This window comes from Cinclus cinclus, chromosome 18 (genome assembly GCF_963662255.1).
Source record: "Cinclus cinclus chromosome 18, bCinCin1.1, whole genome shotgun sequence".
In the NCBI taxonomy this organism is placed as follows: Eukaryota; Metazoa; Chordata; class Aves; order Passeriformes; family Cinclidae; genus Cinclus; species Cinclus cinclus.
The window spans coordinates 9,812,091-9,832,610 of NC_085063.1; the positions used below are offsets into that span (position 1 = coordinate 9,812,091).

General features: G+C 47.3%; 1 protein-coding gene across 2 annotated transcripts in view; it reads left to right on the forward strand.

Annotated features, from left to right (window-relative positions):
• NKAIN4 (sodium/potassium transporting ATPase interacting 4) overlaps positions 1-20,520 on the forward strand; it is a 44,662-nt gene continuing 24,142 nt past the window's right edge. Inside the window, exon 1 of one of the 2 annotated variants that reach the window (XM_062504993.1) lies at positions 1-54. In XM_062504993.1, coding sequence (XP_062360977.1) covers positions 1-54 — 54 coding nt within the window. Of the gene's footprint in view, positions 55-9,880; positions 9,939-20,520 lie in introns of those variants that run through there. The other variant, XM_062504992.1, reaches the window with a different exon arrangement.

Below are 20,520 nucleotides of genomic sequence, written 5' to 3' on the forward strand. Positions count from 1 at the left end.
ATGGGATGCTGCACCGGCCGCTGCACCCTCATCTTCCTCTGCACTTTGCAGCTGGTGAGTGGAAGCGCTCGGGATCGGGGGCAGCCGGCGGGGACCCGCGGGTTCGGCTCCCCGGGACGGGGCCGGGAACAAAAGCGCCTCGGTGCCCGCTGGTCCGGGCAGGGCTGCGCTCCTCCGCAACTTGGGCTTGTAAGCAGCGAGGTGGATGGAGGGAGGGATGTCGGGCTGCGCTCCGGGGACGCTGTGCTGCGCCGGGGGAGGGGGGGGAATTTACCGATACTTAAGAAAAAAAATAAATAAAAACAAAACTACAGAAGTAGTTTTCAATTAATAAGTTTGTGCTTATAAAATACAACTAAAGGAAAAAAAAGAAGGAAATTACTCTGTGAGAGGAGGCTCGGCGGCTCGGTGGCCAAACTTCCTACGTGCCAAAATCCATCGGTACCTTCAGCTTCGTGTATGAAAAGGTCCACCCACATCCCAGCCTGGCGACCAACATCCCACCCTGCTGGGGTTTGTGCTGGCTTGGAAGGAATTATTTCAAACCTCCTCGGGATGAGGTGCTTATATAGAATGTGCCTATTAATATGCATATATTTATGTAGAAATAAACTCCCCAGTGTGCGGAGAGTGCTGTCCCTGGTGGGCACGGGTCGGTCCTTGGGGAGTGCGGGTTCCTGGTCCTTATGACATCTGCATAGATGATAAACAAAGGTCTGGTTGTTCCCTGAGTGTCTGCGCATCCAGGCTGAATCTGGAGGGTCCCCTTCTTGTCAATAGCTAATGGGCTCCAGGGCTCCTCCAGCCTTAAAAAGGAAATGACAGCATCTAGTGTTCTAATTTCATTGACTTCTCCTAAATTTGCTTTATTTTGGAGCGTTAGCGGCGCGCAGGAAAGGGCAGGCTTCCTGAGAAGTTCTTTTGAATAGTTTGCTGGTGCCAAGGGGTGAGTTTACTTAAAACTCTTTGTTTTGGAGTTGGGTGCTGTGACAACGTTTCTTTTTCTCCAAAGAGTCAGGGAGCAGGACTGAAGGTGGGAGAGGAAAACTGGGAACCTGCTAGTTTTGGAATTATACCCATCGGCCTAAAATTGAAAGGGAAGAGGGTGGGAATGCACCCCTGTGATCCCAGACTGGCACAATCGGAAGATGAGTGTGGAGGATTTGACTCATCGTTAAACAAAATACACAATAGAAGTGATGGGGTTTTCTTGCACAAAGCATCTTGCTCAGCATATTTATGAGTGAGTTGAATGACTGGGGAGTGTATTTAGTCTCCTGGATTATTTCTTTTGATTTTCCACCCGTGATCACACAAGAAAGAAGCTGCACCCTGTATTACGTTAGAAATTGGCGTCTGAGCACTCACTGTCTCTTAAACCCATCACTGTGTCATCCTGCTCTAAGCACACACTCACACACTGGGGTTAAAAAAAAAAAAAAGTGGGGGGGGGAATGAGAAAAAGAAAAAGCCATGAGTTGCTTGTGCTGTTCTGATTTCTGACAAGCGTGGGAGTTTTCTTGTATCCAAGATACAGGGACAAAGAACCCCCAGCATTTTATTTTCCTTAAGACCCTCCTCCTTGAAGAAAAGAATCAGTTTGGCTCATTCTTAAGCAAGTTTGGATGCCTCAGCCATAGCGATTTCCCATGGCACTTGCTGGGTGAATTGGTAGACCTGGAAAAATGTGAACTGTGGTGAGGGAATTTCTGGAGCTGCACTTTGATGGGGGTGAGGTCAGGAGATCCTGGCCAGTTCCCAGCAAGAGCTTGGATGAGGGTGAGATCCAGAATGGTGCTTTTTTATTTACTTTATTATTTAATTAAGCAAACTTTGTCTGTAAATCATCACATCACTTCCACATCCACACGGCCGTGATGTGCAGGACTCGCTGTTGCCCAGGGTGGGCTTTGCTAAGACAAAACACTGAAGCAATCAGGCCAAGATCATCAATAAATTATAATGACGTGAACTTCCTTTGTTCCTCTCATGTCTCTGCTCAGCTTCATTTGATACTTTGAACCCTTCACAGCCTCCCCTGTTTGTTGCCAAGCTCTGTGTCTCCCACTGCCAAAGTCCCAGGGCTGAAATTCTGGCTCTTGTGTGAACGTTTTTTCTCTGACTTAAGTGGGGAGAGGATTTTGGTGCTGGGATCTCCCACTTCAGTTCTGCAGCACACCCTGAGATCTGTTACGTGTTCCTCAAAGCTTCACAGGGCTTTTTATTGTAAATGATGAATGGAAACATGAGCAGCCCCCCAAAAAACTCGAATCAGGGATCTGAGTTGCAATGCTTCATATAGGTTGTTTTAGTATTAGGTGCAAGTAGTTGAGTGAGCATGCCAGGAAATGTTTGCACACTTGCAGTCTAAATGTTTCCCTAGGAAAAAAAAAAAAAAGGAAAACAAAACGGCAGAAAACAAACAAATTCATCATTTGCAGTGTGTGCTCCCAAAGAAAAAGTTTGTGCTCCAGCCGGAGAGCAGAACAAGGTGTGAATTGAAGGAGCTGCTAACACAAGGCGAATACCAAGGAGCTCCTCAGCCCCCCACGGGCTGAGCCTTGTGGCACAGGGAGAGGAGGGGAGAGCGTTTGCATCTGTCTGAAGAAAATCAGGGCTGAGTCCCCAGCGGTTTGCTAATCAAGGGGGAAGGGAAGGCTGTAGTTTGAATAAATAATTTGCCGTGTTCCAATTTTAGATTATTGTTTCCTTGAAGCGTCCACGTTAGGCTCAGTGCTTTGCTGAGTGGTGCTGCAGGGAAGCTGCAAGAAGGTTCTGGCTCTCCCTCCCTCTGTCCTGGTGTGCATCCCTGTCTTATTCTGCCCTTTTTCTCAGTCCAGCCTACCTTCAGTAGCAGTTTGGATGAAAGTTGGCCTGGGTCAGGGTTGCCCTGCGATCGGGCTTATTCTCAGCTATGGATGGTGTGGAGGAGGACTGTCAGCAAGGTGGTGGGGTGTTTTCCCAGGGTTTGTGATTCCCAAAGGGGTTGTCACCTCCCCATTCTTGCTTCGCCCAAACACCTCTGCCATCCAGGAGCTGTTGTCACCTACAGCAGACCACCAGCCCTTCCTCATCCCTCCCAACCTTTGGGCAGGTGCATATTAAGAAAAAAGAGCAAAGTTTAAATGAGCCGTAGGCCTCCCCAGGAAAAAAATAATGAGGGTCTCTGTCAGGGAGCCTCTGTAGTGCGTTAAGAAATGCCCCTTGTAGGAATTAGAACTGCAAAAGGTTTTGCCAAGGGCAGGATTTCTGAACCGGAGTGGAATGAGGCTGTCACACCCACCAGTGGGTTCCTGGTGAGGAGCCACAGACCAGGACTGGGTCTCAGGCAGGGAGATATTAAATAATCATTGATTTGCTGCTTTCCTTTTGGCCAGTGTGAGGTTGCACCCAACTGGTGAATTTTCTGGAGCAGTAAGTGCCTGTGCACCGGAGACACTATGTGAATTTATTTCCACTGAGCGTGGAAAAATTCCCTCACTCCCTGTGCCCTGTCTCTATAAATCAAACAACTGTACTTTCTTTACATTCGGTCCATGGATTGAGAGCTCAGATGCCAAGCAAAGCCTGGAGACAATTTTACAGATACATTATAAATCCCCCTAGAATAACAGTTTCTAATGGAAAAAGTGACTAATACTTCAAATGAGTACAGAACAAGGCACCCTGGGATGGGACTGCACATCGAGACTAACCAAAAGTAACTATATACATTTATTTATTTATTTTCTCATGCTCTCTTTCTGCCTTTCTCTTTTCTTAGTGATTTCTTTTTAATCTCTTACAGAAGAGGGTGACCAGTTCTGGAAGCTATTTGAAACCAGCACAGATCCTTCTCTAACTACTCTCTTGAAGTGGTTGTATTGGTTTGATAGAGGCATAGAATGATGCAGAGCACGTGAGGAGTGAGGGCAGAGGGGAGTGTGGCAGGCAGGCAGTGGGATGCCGTGGAAAGGCCAGATCTGGGCAAAAATGAACTGTTAGTTAAAATAGTCAGAACAGAGGGATTTTTTACAAGGGCATGTAGTGATAGGACAAGGGGGAATAGCTTCAAATTTAAAGAGAGTAGGTTTAGATTGGATTTTGGGAAGAAGTTCCCCCCTGTGAGAGTGGTGAGGTGCTGAGAAGCTGTGGCTGCCCCTGCATCCCTGGAAGTGTCCAAGGCCAGGTTGGATGGAGCTTGGAACAGCCTGGGATAGTGGAAGGTGTCCCTGCCCATGGCAAGGGGTTGGAATGAGATGATCTTTAAGGTCCCTTCCAGCCCAAACCATCCCGTGATCCTGAATGTCACTCGATCCACCAGCACCCCTGGGCTGCAATGGGAGGGTGGCAGAGCATGTCCCTCTCCAGGGTCAGGAGGAAACGGGATTGCAGTGCCTGGGGCTGTGGAAATGACTTGCTTGGCTTTCTCCTCTCCACCTCAGGGATCACTTGGAGGTTGGGAGAGAGGAGCAGGACTTGTCTCTCCCCTCCTCTGCAGCTGCCTCTGGAGCCAGGGCAGAGTTGGGCTGCCCTGAGGGAGCTGTGAGCCTGCCCAGCTGCCGTGTGGCTGAGCACAAAGCCTTGGGGGGAAGAGCAGGTGCAGGGGGAAGCACAGCGTCCCTTTGCTCATCCCGCTGCTCGGGACCCCTCCAAAATTACCTTGTGATCTCCCCAGCTGTTTATCTTCTTCCATGGCTTCTGCTCAAATTCTAACCCCTGCAGGGAAAGGGCCGTGTTTGGTGGATGTGCACAGCACCCAGCTCTGTGATGGCTCGAACCTATCCCGAAGTCCTTGAACAATACTCCAGGCTAGTTAATAACGTAAGACTAAAGACTGCGTTTGACAGATGCTGTCTTCTCCCTGTCTGTTCCAGACAAAGGAAAATTAAAGCTGTGCCAATAATAGAGCTCGTCAGCATTTTCCACTGAAGCTGACTTTAAGTAGAAACCTGGGGATTTGAGTAAATGAATATTTTCATGAGAAATATCTGCTTTCCATAGACAATCCTGACTTTTTCTCCCAAGTTTTGGCCAGAATATTTTGGCGAAAAGTCAAAAATGTGCTGGCAAATGTTTGCTGTGCTGGCAAACATTTTTAATTTTGGAGTGGTGGAGCTTTTCTTATAAAAAGTTAAATTTTTGCATGAGATTTTTCTTTCCTTCCCCTGATTTTCCTGAGCAGTTGGAGTCAGTACACTGCAGCACAAGGGAAGAGCAAGGGAGGAGCAGTTTGGGGTCTGTGTTTCAGACGTGCCCAGCTCTCCTGGCTTCCCACATCCGCCTTTCCTATGGTGGTGCTGGAGACTGCAGATGACTCACAGGAACTGTGTCCTCTAACCAAACCCACTCAGACCAGGAATGAAATTTGGCCAAAGCCAAGCCAAAAGAGCAGCTGAGGGCAGAGGGTGGTGTTGAAGTCAACTCTCCTTGGAGATCTGGGGTTTTATTTTGGCTGACACAGTGTCTTTGTTGACCACTCTGATTTTTCCTGGTCACTCTCTGCTCCTTTGGCTTCCCCTTTTCCTCTCAGCAAAAGAAGAGAAGGAGCTGGTTTTCCCCGATGGGGACCCTCTCCCTCTGGCTGGTGTGGGGTTAAGGGAGCTGATGTTGTTCCATTGTGTGCTAATAATATATGGAAACTCAGATCATTTTGGCTGGGGTGCAAAGTGGAGCTCTTCCAAGAATCTGCTCCAGGGGCCCTCAAGTATGAACTCTTGGAGAACAGACTGGATAACAAAGGCCAGATTGTGATCTCTTTTCCTCCAGGAAAACCCTGGACTAGCCCATTGCTTTCTGAGCACTTAAGAAAATGCATATTATCCAGTGAGCAGCAAGTGCCCCAGCTGTAGCATTGCCTTTCCCATTAACAAAACGTTGGGACTGAGGTCAGCAGAACTGAACCTTTCTTTCTTGTTAAACCTCCCCCAAAACCAGGGATAATTTGTGAATTAATGTTCCCTTTGTCCCCACTCCTCCCGAAGTAGATGTGATGAGCATGCCCAACTGCACAGGTTGTGTCTCTTATGTTTCAGTTTGGTATAAAGAGAGTTTTCAACCAAGTGGAAATTTCTGTCTCAAAAGCAGCACATTCTTCACCCCTTCCCTCTCTAAAGAGCACAAGGAGGGAAAAAATGACATTTCTGGACAAAAAAGGAAGAAAATTCCCTGGCATTTAGCAATGTTTGCTGAAAATGATGGGGATGTTCATTGTGCCAAACCCCAAATATTTTCAACTTTTACAGAAGCTCACAGAAAACATTTCTGAAAAAAAGTTGAAAAGTCTCCCCAAAAAGAAGTAGGTTTATTGTATTTTTTTTCCATTGGGGTTGTGCACCCTGGATATTGTCGCCTTTCAAATATCTCTGACATCATCAAGTCTCCCCCAAACACAGCTCATGGTGGGTTTCAAGGAGAAAAGTCCTCAAAGGGAGAGCACAGGTTGGGGTGTTGCTCAGGGTGGTACTTTGCTGCAGTGACTCATCTGTTCACAGTGGTTTGGGGTATTTTTGTTGCAGAAGGAAACTCAGTGAATAAATGCACTGTGGAAATTGGAATCTGAGATGTTTCGTAATAGTTCCAGAGTCATAATGTTACCTTAAAGTTCATGAGATTTCAGACTGAGAATAAAAAACTTTTGCTTCATTTGCTTATTGGTCTTTGGTAAGAGTCATAATTTTATTTCACCTTCTTGCCAGTCATGATAGTATGGATTAACAGGAGTAGAAAGTTGAGAATCAGTAGTAGTAAAGTAATAATGGAAGAGTAGGTGGTAATAATAGGGGGAGAAGAAGTGAAATGATTGAAATATCTGGCAGAAATCTCTGAGATGATGTTTCAGCAGTGTTGCTGCTTCTCACCAGTGTGTCAGAGCTGTGTCTCACACGGAGCACAGAAAAGCCAATGGTGTTGGTCTGGCTCCTCCTGCCTTAGCTAAGCCCTGGCCCCACATCTGAAAGTCCTTGTGAAGAACAGAAGTTTTATTTTGCTCTGTGTTCTGAGGCTTCACAGACTATGGAGGAGCGAGCAGCAGATCTCTGCTGGGGCAAGATCAATATCTCCTCCCTTGACTTTACTGTAGCTCATTAACATCAAATGTCTTTTCCAAGGGGTACTTTTTGGTCTATTTTCCACAAGGACTTAATTGCCTTTTTCCTGGTGTCTGTGGCTCTTTCTTAGCACAGCTGCTTTTGTGTCAGAGCATTGGACACAAATATGTTGTTTATCAGGGAAGCACACATCCCAGATTTTCTCTCAAAGGTGAGAATTCATGGAAATCAGGAGCATAGCGTTTCTGATCCCCTTTCCCCCATCGTCCATCAGATGCTGCTTGGGTGATTCCAGGTTTAGTAATTGAGATGTCAGATTCCCTGACACCTTTGGGCTGAAAGGATGATGGTGTGGAAGCAGTGACCTCAGCTGCCATCTGTCTGGGCCTAATGAAAATATACTGTGGGAATTGAGGCAACAGCTTGTCTTCATAACCTGCTTGAGGCGGGCAGACGTCAGGACTTGCTGTGCCAGCTTCCTTTGCCACCTCTCAGCGACTGGCCAGCCCTGCAGGCAGCTTCCCACCTGCTCCCCAGGCTCTCTCTGCCCAGCAAAATATCTGTTTTCTTCCCTTTTTCATTTGTTTTTTTTTTTTCCCTCCATTTTTTTCCCTTCGATGCTCAAAACTCAAGAAAACCAGGATCTTCATTGTGTTCTTTTGAACCAGTGGAGCAAGCACAGAGATGTGTGCCCAGCCCTGATGTTCAGGAGTGTGGGGGCACAGGTTGCCCCCTGTTTCAGCAGCAGAGCCACCCCAGTGCCCAGTGGTGGGCTGGAAGGGCTGGATGTGCTGTGCTCTGTCATTGTGCCATGCCTTGTGAGCTGGGACATCACTGACCTGAGGTCAGAATGATACAGGACACACTCTGCCCTTCCTTGGTGAGCACTTAGCCAAATGGGCACCTGGGCTAAGAGGAAAGAACAAGAATTGAACAGTACTGAGGATAGTTCAGTTTTGTTTCTTGTGAAGTCCTAAGACTTCATAAAAAATGGATTCAGGTGCTCAGATGAGCAGTTACAGCAAAATATACAAAACCTGGGAGGATGCCTCTTGTGACACCTCTCAGGGGACCAGGGACCTGTCTATGTCTGTGGTGACCCTGACAACAGCCTTGGACCCATTAAAGCATTTGGTGCTGATGTATATTTTCCAAGCTCTGTTCCCTGGGGATAGTTCATCTGCGAGCACCGTTTCATCTGAACAGGAAGGTGAGATAGAGGACACTAAAGAAGAGGATGGAGCATTTTATTACCCACACACAACTTATAAAATATTGAGTGTAGCCTTGCATGGTATGCTCTGAATGCTGTGGTCATCCATCATGGATAAACAGGCTCCCCACAATTAACAGTTTGTCACTGTCTATCTTCAGCTCCACCTGAACATCACCTCTGTAGTAACCACAGCTCAATCTCAGTATCACCATGGTTGACCTACTTGGAGATCAGGAGGAATCTCAAGGCTGTACTCAGGTTTGTTCATATTTAGGAAGCTTGGATGTTATCCTACACAAGAGCATTGTCCTGCATGTTAGAAATGGCTTATTTGAGTTGAGAGTACACTGGGTTCTACTCTAAGCTCTCCAAGCAAACTTGTCTCCTAGCTGAAGCTCAGCAGATGGAGGGTGTTTTTGTGGAGGGAATGTGGCAGGGTCTTTGCTTAATATGATTATTATGGTCCAGATACTTGGCAGAGCATAACTTGGTGCTGTGGGGCTTGGGAGCAACCTTTCCTTCTTTGAGAGATCATTGATACTCCTTTAAGAACTCCCACTTTGGTGGGAGCACCATGTCCAAATGCTCCTTGAACCAGGATGTACTCATGGGCACTTCGAAAAAAAAACAACAAACAAAATTTTTCTGCTTGCCTGAGAAGGAATTACTGAGTGAAGCTGGCTAGAGGAAAAACTCTTGAATCAGAGACCCACCTCAGCAGGACAAGAAAGAGCTGGCCTGGCCTGATTGTCTTGGACCTTCATTTAAGGTCATTCATTTCAAGAGACCTTGGAAGTGGCACAAACCACAGATAAGTGCTTGCCAGCTCGCAGGTTCCCAGAGACAAGGACCGGGCCCGTGGGCTGATGAACCTCATGGACAATGACCAAGACCTGAGTCCTGAGTCTTGGGCAGACTCCCAGAACCTCCCCAGAACCCAAAACACCTCTGAGGTTCTGGGCCAAACACCTGCTGTTCAGCTGCAGCACAGAACAACTCCTGCAGCTGGTCCCTGGAGGATGGTGCAGGGAACATCCACATCTCTGGCCAGGTTTGAGGACTGTGCATTTAGATAACTTGCATGAATATCTGAACTACTGGTTGCTCAGCCAACACGAACCCAGTTCCCAATCCCCCCTGGCTGCTGGTAATCTGTTAGCAGATTTCCATGTGGGAGATGGGAATGGGCTCTGGCAGGCTGCTGGCGCTCCCGGCTCCGGCAGACAACGCTCCTGTTGTGGTATTGTTGTGGGAAAGGCAATACACCTGCTTATATTGTGGATGTACAGAATTAGGGGAGAAATCTGATTATCCTAATTACTCAGAAATGCTAAATATGTGCAGAATACCGTTTGGATAATTAACCTGGGAGATTGCTGGCTGTTCAGCAGGGAGTGGGGGGGTGCTGGGAGAAGTGTGATGGGAGTTTGTCAGTCACAGGCTGTTTTGTGCCCTTTGCTGTCTGAGCATGTGGAGGAAAGTGAGCTTGGATGCTTGGAGATGCGATTGCCAGCCTTAAAACAAATTAAAAAGCTGGGAAAGTGCAATATTTTTTTCAGATGTCTGACACTTTTTAGGATTGTGGGTCTCCAAGTTTCCCATCTCATCATTTAGAGCAGAGATATCCAAGGGAAGGATGAATTTGCCTTACTGCAAACAGCTGGTGAGAGCCCCTGCACAGCACCTTCTCAGAGGGATCTGTTCTACTCCTTGTCCTGCCTTGTGCTGACACAGGCACAGCCTCAAATGCTCCTGAAGCCTCAGGAGACCATGATGTAGTTGGTTCTTTGAATGGTGCTGCTTCGTTTGCATTTAATAGGCTCATCTGCATCACTAAAAGGGTCTGGTGGCCTCAAATCTGGCCTGAGGGGGTCTTGTGGCCCCAAACCTGGCCTGCTTTTCCCAAAGGCACAGAGCAAGTCAGGCAGATGCTAAGCAGGATTGGAGAGTGGTTCAAGCTTAGGTCCCAAGACTTTAATCCCCACATATCCAGATCCAGAGAACCAGGCTAGCTCCTCCAGCTGGACATAGATCCACCGAAGAAGCCCTGAGGCTGTTTGGGAGGGCTGCAGGGAGGCTGGAGCAGGTGATGTGCACAGCCTGGTGTGTCCCACAGCCACCACAGCTCTGCCATCAGGCCAGGGCCAAACCTGAGATCTTCTGGGTATAATCAGTACCCAAAACTCATGTCCATCCATCTCTCCTTGTAGCTGTGCTTCCCCATGTCTTTAAATAACCCTGCCTGGCTTTTACTCCTCACCTAGCAGAGATGAATGTCCACCTCCAGCTTTTCTGGAAAGGTTCCCCTTCCTGCTCCTCTGAGCTTGGGGTCAGTCCCGTGGTCAGTCCAACTCAGCATAAGCTGGGCACTTCACTGGGAGAACCTACAAAACATTTGAGCCTCCAGGGCTGCCACTGGGACAGCTTAAAGCTGAGTTGTGCGACATGAGAAAGAATAGATAGGGTGATAGAAAAACTCTGCCATAGCTTCAGACAATAAAGACTGTGTCTCCCTTGTGATGAATAATGGCTCTTTGTTTTATTCCTTAGATGGCAGGGCTGTTAGGACTGCTGAGAGCCATCCCAGTGCTAAATATATGGGTGTGCAATAAAGGCTCTGCAATCCATGAACTGAGACTGAATGGATACTTGAGTGAATCATTTCAAGCACGATGAATTTCTGGAGCAGCTCAAAGTGACAGGAGGTGGCTGGGCAGTATCCTGTAGGATGCTTTCCTTGCATGAGACGTATCCCAGGTTTCATGGCTGCCAACTTTTTTTCCTCCTGAAGCGTCCCTTGGCCATGTCAAATTCCTCACTCCCAGTTTTGGCCACTGACCTCTAAACAAAGGGCATTTCAGATGGAGCTCTACGGTTTAGTGCTGAGACACTGTCCAGATTTTCTATCAGAAGTACCAGAATCCCAATCCTGGCACACTCAATGGGAACGAAGCTACAGTTTCAGCTACAGGCCAGGGCTGAGCTCACCAGAACCCATCAGAAATAGGGTCCTGCTACAATAAGGAGGAAAATGCTGCATCTTCTGGTGCAGTGTCACCAGGCTGGAGGAAGACGTGATGCACAGATGTTGTCTCTGTCTGGAGTCACCTCTGAGTCCTGCCAGATTAAACTTCCTTGAAATTACTTAATGCAGCAGCAAGGATTTGAATTTCCATAATGTGAATTAGCACTTTTCTATTTTAGCTAATCCTTGCAGTCAGACCTGCAAGCAAGAAGATCAGAGAATTTGGGGGGGGGAGGGGGGGGGGGAAATATTCAGAAAGTTTGGAGTAGGAGCAAACCACAGATGCCATTGTTCAAGGGAGGAGGAATCATCTCACACCTCCAAGGAGAGATGTGGATGAAGCTTTGGTGTCACAAGCTAAAAGAGGACAAGTCTTTGTCCCTTTCCATGGCTGAAGGAGGCACAAGAGTCTGTGGGGGCCCCATGGGTGAGCTGCTGGTTAGGACTCAGCCCCTGCAGGGTCACCAAACTCTTGCCCTATGGAGACACAATCACAAAGATTTGCTGCAAGTGAACTTTGTTCTCCAGAGCGGCATCCATTGACCAGCCTGTTTCCAAAAGAAGGAGAACGTGAAAAAAGAGAAGGAAAAGAGAAATTCAGCTTTGCTGTTGAATAAACCATGAGCCATTGAGGAGCTGCAGCAGGGGAGGGGCAGGGGCAGTGCAGAAATAAGGGGACAAAAATGTCATGCGAAAAATGAAGCGCAGGAGGGGCCTGGCCATTGTGTGACAGTCCTGGAAACCTGGAGAGTTGGTTGGTGGGAGGCCAAAAGATGTATACAATGAAAAAGAGACACTTGAGTGGACTGAAAATGCAAACAAATTGGGTAGCACAACGGAGGAGATAAATTATGCTCATAAAATAAACAATGGCTGAGTGACACTGGATAAACAGTTACATATAATAACACCACTGTTTGTCCCAGCCACCCTAATTGGGAGGCTGGGCAGCATCCGATGAAAACTCTGCCTTGCACATTTTCCCCTCCTAATGAGGAAGGTTTTCCCTCCCCCCTGGAAGCCTCCTCCCCCCAGTCCCATTTAGCAGCAAACTGAAAGGCCTGGTTTCATTCCACTTTCCCACAGCAAACTCATCCTGGCAGGAACTGCATTAAGGGGAGGACAAGTATAAAATGATAATAAATTGAGGACTTGCTCTTATTACACCTTGTGACAAATCTATCCAGTGGGTGACTCAGGGAGGGTGATAAGAGCATGGACTGGGCTGCTGCTTTCCTTTTGGTGCTTGGTCATGTGGAAAATAACCCCATTCTAGCCCTCACTCAAAAGGGCTTTCCTTTAAAAATAATGCTTTTTAAAAGGCACTGAATCCCTATTTACCCTGTTGGAAAGCCAGCAGCTTGCCTCCATCAAAGTGAACGTCACGGCTCTCATTTCATCATCTGCTTGGGCTGAGGAGCCAGAACAAAAGGAATGCAGCACCAAAAGTGAGGTGGTCAATACTGTCAGTGCCACTGGGACAATCTGGTAAACCTTAGTGGGTTTTCAGCATGATTCTGTATTGCTGATAAATCCCTGATGAGAATCTTTGGTTTTGCTGAGCTCCTCTCAAGTGTAGCAGGAAACACAGCGGTGCAGGGGACAGTGGGCATGAGAAAACCACAGTGACTTCCCCCACAGCCACTCTCACGCTGTGAATCCCAGAAAATCCACCCTGGAGCCCTGATTCCCAGCACTCAGACTATGTTTTGCAGCAAAGCTGTGCTCTCACCCTTCCATGACTGCCCAGAGCAGATTGCAGTTCCCAGACTACTCCATCACCCGTGAAAGAGGGAGGCACATCTTCAGCCTCAAATCGTGCCTAAACTTTCTGCCAGCTCCCTCTTTAGATATTTACTTGATTAATCTGGTTGAGCACTTCGTGTGTCTCTGTTTTCTTGCTTTTATTTGAGGAAAGTAGAGCTGGGGTTCTGCTCTGCAGCCCACACTGCTCGTAGGGAGGTACAGCTGAGGAAGACTCCCAGGAGGTGCTCAGCCTTCCTCACCTCTGAGGGACCATGCTGAGGGTGCTGGTGACTCTTGAGATGTGGGTCGCAGCTCAGAACTCATCTTGGATCACATAAAATTGTCTCTGCCTTCTGAAACAGCTGGAAAACTGGAATATCCCTACTTTGCATGCCTTGAGGGAGGCAAGGAAAGCCAGGGGTTTTACCTGTGATTGCTAAGGTAACTAATCAATTGCTTAAGTAGGACTGATTTTCTTCCAGGGAAGCAATCAGATGATGAAAGTCAATAGTGATTGATTCATTTTCTATCCACTTATTAGCGGGAAGTTCTTTGTGGGGATTGTGGTTATTGGAAAATTCCTGCAATACCCTGAAAGCCTCTGACAGTCCCTGATTTGAACAAAATCGTTGTTTTTCTGTTTGTTCCAATTTAAAACTCTTCCTGTCAGAAGCATTTTAGTGGAACCAAGAAGTTGAACGGCTAAATGTTTTTCTTGTCCAAAATACTATTTTCTTCCCAGTTCTTTTTCATTTCGTGCTCTGATGACAGGCCTGGAAATTTGCTGGTACATTCATTAGGGGGTAGTTGGTCAATATTTCCTCACTGATACCTATTTTTCAGCTGAAAAAAATAGCTACACGTTTTTTCAACTATAATTTTTCATTTTGTCCTTTTTTTTTTTTTAACTGATATAAACACATTTTTGTGTTTTGGTTGGGTTGTGTTTTTTTTAGATGATTAAACCCCTGCTGTCACAGTATAGGTCACTTTATATGATGATAGTGTGGATGAAATGCAAACAAGTCACTTGGCCCGTTTGCAGCCCGACTCCTAAAATACTTCCAGCCTCTCATCTGGGGGATGCAGGCATGGGAACAGGGGGAGTTCACCTCTCTGTGCTGAGAATGTGACAGTGAAGGGAAAGGTAAGGGGTTGGGGTTGGTGCTGCTGTCATTATGGGAAGTTCCAAAAACCCACAATGGCAGTGAAGATGCTCTTAGCGCTGAGGCAGGATTATTGGTGTGGAACGTTACAGAAGCTTTTTACAAGCAGGACCCAAGTCTCCAGCAATCCTCTGTGGGGAACAAGGTTATTATTCCTAATTTAACTGCATAGATGGGAAGACAGAGAGTCCCCAGCTGTGCTTGGTGGCAGGAGCAGGAGCAGGAGCTGCTGCCCGTGGCATTACAGGGGGCAAAAGGCATCATATGGAGCTGCTGGCAGGTGGAAAGGGAAAGCTGCAAAATAATGGGAACTGCATCCCTTTGGCCTCATGTTGTCTCTTCCTCTCACCCCCAAATTGACAGGTAGGTGCTAAGAGTACTTCTGGTGTCCTGGTGGGGTGAGAAAGCCTTGCTCTATGAAGAAAGGGTCCATTTGTACAGTAATTGCCAAGGAAGTCTCTGGGTGACTGTGCTGTGTTTCCTCCTGCTTCAGGCTGATTAGGATGAGCTTTCCTTCGAAGAGCAAAGCTGCAGCAAGAGCATGGCAGATCCCAATTTCCTAGATTATTAATAATAACAATATCATTTTCTCTCTCTCCCCTGTTTCTCACCCACCCTGCGCTTCCTTTTAATGAATTCTCCTCTCTTGCTGTAGACTCTGCAGTGACACCAGCCTGATTTGTAATGTAAATAGGCAACCCAGTGTAAAGGCGACCTGCAAGAGCACCGCAGGGCTCTAATTATAATTTTCATTAAATTCCTTCTGTTTACGAATATCCAAGCAATCTGGCATTTCAGCAGAAGCAAGAGGAAATTAAAGCAATGCTACCACTTAGCTCCAGTGTCAGGGAGCAGGGGCCCAGCTGTCAAGCAGAAACTGAAGCAAGGCTCTTACGGACAAAGTTTGGAAGAGTTATTTCAGCTTTGGCATCTTTCCTCTCCCAAGCTTTTCCCCCAGTTGCAGGGCTTGCGTGTTTTTCCTTCAGAGGATCTGGCTGGTGCAAGTGTTTTACACATGATCCATTAATGACCTAATTAAGGGGATCAGCTGCTGGAGCTCCCCGTGCCATGTGCAGGAAAGAGCTGGGGCAGCAGGGTGGGAACTGTGGGTGCAGGGATGGGGATAGAGCAGGGAGCTTTGGCTCACAAGGCCCTGGAAGGTTCCTACAAACGTCTAGCAGCACAGGGACCATTTTTCCCATGTTCTGGGAGCATCCTGTGGAGCGAGGACTGCTGTAACACAGACCTGTGTGAGGTAGGGCCATGCCCCATGGCCACCAAAAAACTCCCACCCTCATCTGCTTCGTGAGAAAAAGGGCTGCAGGTGACTTTCTGCAGGTGTTTTGCCTTCAGAGAGGCATTTTTGTCACTCAGGCCACAGCTGACCCTTCCTGAAGAGGAGATGCTGCAGGTGCCAGCCATGAATTAGACTGGCAGGGCACACCAGTGAACATTTTTGTTCATAAAGCCAAAAGCAGGGGGTGGTCTCGGTGTCACTCGGTCACAGCGAGTTTTTCTTAGGTTGTGTGTGGACAGAACAGAGGGAAAACTGAGCTTGGCTGTTGGAGCCTGCAGCAAGAGTTACTGCTCCCCTGGGGAAACTGCCAGTGGTATATTTACAGCCACAATTCAGCTTTGGGGTAAACAGCAGCCAAATAAAATTGCAGTTTGCAGTAAGTGCCTATAAAATAGCAAAGAGAGACAGAATTTTTTTTTAAACTGGGTGAGTCCAGCTGGTGTCTCATGGGCTTTATACACACACTGAGAGTTTTGGTCAGACCCCTGAATAGTTTAAAGTCTTTCTGGTACATTTGAGAGTTCATGGGGTCTCTGAGCTCTTCGCACTCTGCTGGTCCCATGCCCAAGGGACTCCAGAGGGCTGCATCAGGAGAAGACAGGCTGGCCAGTGCTGGCCCAAGCAGTGCTTCAGGGCAGCCCTGTGCCTTCTGTGCCAGTCCTGTCAATAGTTCCCCTTCTTTGTAGCTAAGCAGATGATGCCTAGGATAGCAGGTCAAAAAGGATATAGGATATAACCCCTAAACACAACAAACCCTTGGCTAATTTTCAAGTATTTTCACCTTTTTCCCCTGCATCCCTTTCAAGGGAACAAGCCCAGACTTCAGATAGCCTTCATGGCTGAGCAGAGGCAGGGATCACACAATATAAAGCCCTGTTGGTAGAGGATAAATCTCTCCATTAGAAAAGTAAATTTCTGCTGATCTCCGGCACTGCTCTGCCTCACAGCCTGTGGAGAGTTTAGATGGGTTCATAACTGGTGGCAGATCTCCAGAGGGAAATGGCTGCTGCGTTAATGGCACACATTTAATATATATTATTTCATGCAACAGGGAAATTTGTGCTCCTGGAAGGAGAAGTTTCCCCCAGAGCTGAAGCTCTCAGCCACACCAGGATGCTGTTTTGGGGAGCAGCTGGGATGTTTGCCCAGGATCAGCAGCATGGGGTGGGATAAGATGGCTCAGCAAGTTCTTCAACAGGTGAGGGAAAGCCAGGAGTGTGGAGCCTGAGCCTGGGCATCTGGGTGACAAAAATGTCAGGCATTTGTTGAAGAACTCACTGGGTTTTATGTCTGTTGCAAATGCAGCCACATCCCCTTCACCCCAGTGCCTCCTCTCTCAGTCCCAAAGCTGGAGACTCAAAGCTGAGCCATGAAGCTGAGGGAGGTGAAAAACAATGGGGAGGGGGGGATTAGAGGAGAGCATTGTGGGCACAACAGATCAATTTAATTATGTTTGGGGAACTCAGGTTGGAGTGTTGACGTAGGTCGCAAATAAAACAAGTTTGTCATTCCTGCCAGAGTGCTTTTCTGCCTGGATCACAAAGGCACCTGCTTATTAATTTAACCTGATTGCTGCTCTCAGCAATCAGCAGTCACAGCAGCATGCCGAGCTGAGGTGCCATCAGGAGACACAGGCAGGAGCACAGGGAACACAGCAGGCAGCTCCATATCCAGTGCTGCCTGCATCCCTGGGCTCTGAGCCCCAAGGGGAGATGGGATCCATAAAACCAAACAGGCCAGAGGCTGTGACGGGTATGGAGCGCAAGCCTCATCAGAGATGTTACTGACCCTCATTTGGGAGAAGTTTAGGCAATCCAGAGCAGTAATTTTCCTGAAGCATTCCTCCTAGGAAGCAGTCTTTTTCCCAGGAGCTGGATTCTGAGCACCATTCAGAACCTCAGTTAATTCACTGTCCTGCTGAGGAGGTTGTGGATCAGGAGGGAGCACCTGTGGATGTGCCATGTGGCAGGGACCACGGGCTGTGGTGTCTTGCTAGAAAAAGTACTGCCAGCTCCTGATGTTTTGCCAGTTCCGTGGCACAATCCAAAACTTAGAGTAAAAAAGCTTAAGAGGATTGCTCGGATGTGTGCCTCAGGTTGTTCCAGGGGAGGTTTAGAGTGGATATGAGGAACAATTTATTCAACAAAGGGGTTGTCAAATGTTGGAACAGGCTGCCCAGAGCAGTTCTGGAGTCACTATTTGTGGAGGGATTTAAAAGACATTCAAATGTGGCACTTGGGGACATGGATTAGTGCTGGGCTTGGCAGTGCTGGGGGAGTGGTTGGACTCGGTGATCTGGGAAAGCTTTTTTCATCCTAAAGGATTCCACGATTCTGTGAATTGTTGTGCATGGCCCATGTCTTCAGCTGAGCAGAGCTGGTGGTTCTAAGACGTACTTAGGAAACCTCAGTCCCTTAGAAGCCAGAGAGTCAGCTCCAGACACAAACAGCCTTCTGCACTGCTCAGTGCCAGCCTCATGCCTTATGTTTAGCAGGATTGTGCCTTCCCTGGAATGCTAAGCAGCATTAGGACATGTGGGACTGAATAATGACATATCTTCGCAGTTCAGATGTTTCTGGGAGGCTTTGGCAGCAGAAAGCTCAGGGCTCAAGGTCACAGCGGTGGCACTCCTGGGAGCATCACTGACCACACACAAAATGATGCTGGGAGGGGAGAACTCAGAGCTCAGAGGTGCCAGGCCAGGAGGAATGAGGAGGTGAGGGCTCAGCACTGGGATGTTTAACAGCAGGATGCTCCAGGCTTCAGCAGAGAAGTTGTGATGAACACAGGGAGGGTGTTTCACCTGCCCAGGCTCTGCACAGGATGGTTCTGGGCTGGGAGGAGTCCTGATGCTTGGATGTGGCACAAGACAGCCTAAAAGTTGTGTTTGCTGGAGCGTGATGCTCAGGAGCAGCCCGGCCCTGCTGTGGGACCATGATGAGGACTTCGTCTGCTGCCCCTGGGGCCCTTTGGCAGGGCCAGCACAGTGAGCAGTTTTCTTCTGAAATATAAATGACTTCAAGGTATCATCCCTGCTGTTGGAGGCCTGTCTACTGTCCGTGCGAATAGAAGAGGGTTCAGCAGCTCCTGGGGAGAGAACAGACCAGAGGAGCAGAGAATGGGGCACGTTGTACACAGTGCCCAGCGTGACCAAAGATGCCCGAGAGACCAAGTGGCAAACAGAGACCTCCTGTGCAATTAGTCTCCTGACCTCTGTGCTGGGGAGAGGGATGCTGGGAAAGGAGTTGGGGATCACAAGGCCCCAAGGAAGGTTTCCTTGACAACACTTACTGAAGAAAAATGAGATTTCATGAATGCAGCGGGTGTGAGCATGTGAGAGGCTGACTTTGGGAGAGACAAGGACATGGCACCTCACAGAACGAGCCCCTCTGTTTGGGGATGGGAAGTAATGGCTTACTGAGCTGCTTTTGCAGATAAACTTAATTAAAGAGCTATTGCAACCATTCGTATTTATTCAGAAATGCAGCCACTGTGGTAAAAGTAGACATTAATTGTTTTTCTACTCACAGAATCTTCTCCACCTTGAATGAGCGATGGCACAGAAGGGAATTTTTTGCTCACTTCTGATAGTTTCAGCACACAGGAGCTTGGGTTTAGGATTCTTTAGTTATAGCATTGTCCCAGCATTTAAAAAGTCGAAGGAATTATCTAGAAAGCTGTGTAGAATTAGCCATTATATTGTAATAATACCAATATATTAATAATAATAAACAGCAGACGGACGTTTAGTATTGCCAAACTTAAACCATGTGGAAAAAACAAAAAGAAAAAAAAAAGATATTTGTGTGCAAAACCTAAATAGATACATCTTTCATATTATGCCATCTGAGACTTTTTTTATTTCTTCCTGCTGTTTCAGGTAGCAGGATGTACATTTTCATCCTTGTATGATGCCTCATAGGGGCAGCAGCATTGAGACTTTGCCCTGAGCTCGAGCCATCCCATCTCATGGCCAAAATACCTCAGGAAATCAGTGCAGATTTTTGCTCAAGAAAAAGCCCATGACCTTCTCCAGTGAAAGCTCTGATGGTGTTTGCACAGCAGACAAGGGAAGAGCATCTTCTTAAAAAGCGAAGTGACTTGGCAGGAAATCAAACCCTGGATCAGGGCATTGGGATCAGCCAGGAGCCCAGAACATCATCCCAGCAGTGCAGTGGGGACCCAGGGCTGCAGCTGAGGCTCTTGCTGGGTTCAGGCTGGACAGAAAGGACAGACAAGGGGTTAAGTGGCAAATTTAGTCCCGGTTGAAGCTGGAGGAGGAGCAAGAGCTGGAGCAGTCTGCAAGGCTGTGTCCTCACAGTACTGAGAGACAAGGAGTAGCAAAAAAGTTTTCAGGTTGTTTTCTTATAGGTCAAGTGGAAAATTGTTTGGGTTTCTGGGTAAAACATTTTTTCTTCTCTTTTTTGTTGGTGTTTTTTTTTTTTCAGCAGTAGGATCAGACTTTCCCATTTGTTCCCTTTGTTGCATGCTTGGATATTAATTTCTAACATTTCATTTTGAAAATAAATCTCTTTTAAAGCTTAACCTGGAAAGGTTAAAAGCAGGTTTGCTTACAGAAACAGGTATAAATGGATGTGTCACTGTATCTTTTGTGGGGTTTTCTGAGCACCTTTCCTGTGTCTGTATGAGTCACATCAACATGTCTTGAGACTGATATTTTTTCTTTTGTGTCCTGATTGATTTCAGAAATGCAGTGAAAGACACAGATAGAAACCAAATAAGATTAAAGGATTTAAAAGCTTAATAAATTAAGAAGAGCAAATCTAGCTGATAACATGGCTTTGATAGTAGGCTATAAAGGACAGAGAGTTAAGGAATTACAGGTACCTGACTGTTCAGCAGCATCCCTTCCTCCTCAGCAATATAGGGGCACAGGGGAACAGGTTGGACTCTCCAGCTTATCAGCAGGAGAGGAGCAACAGAAGACAAAGTTGAGGGGATAGAAAAGATTTGAAGGACTAGAATTTAAACAAGCACCCCCAGCCCATGCTGAACCAGCTCGGATTGTCCTGCTGGCAGTG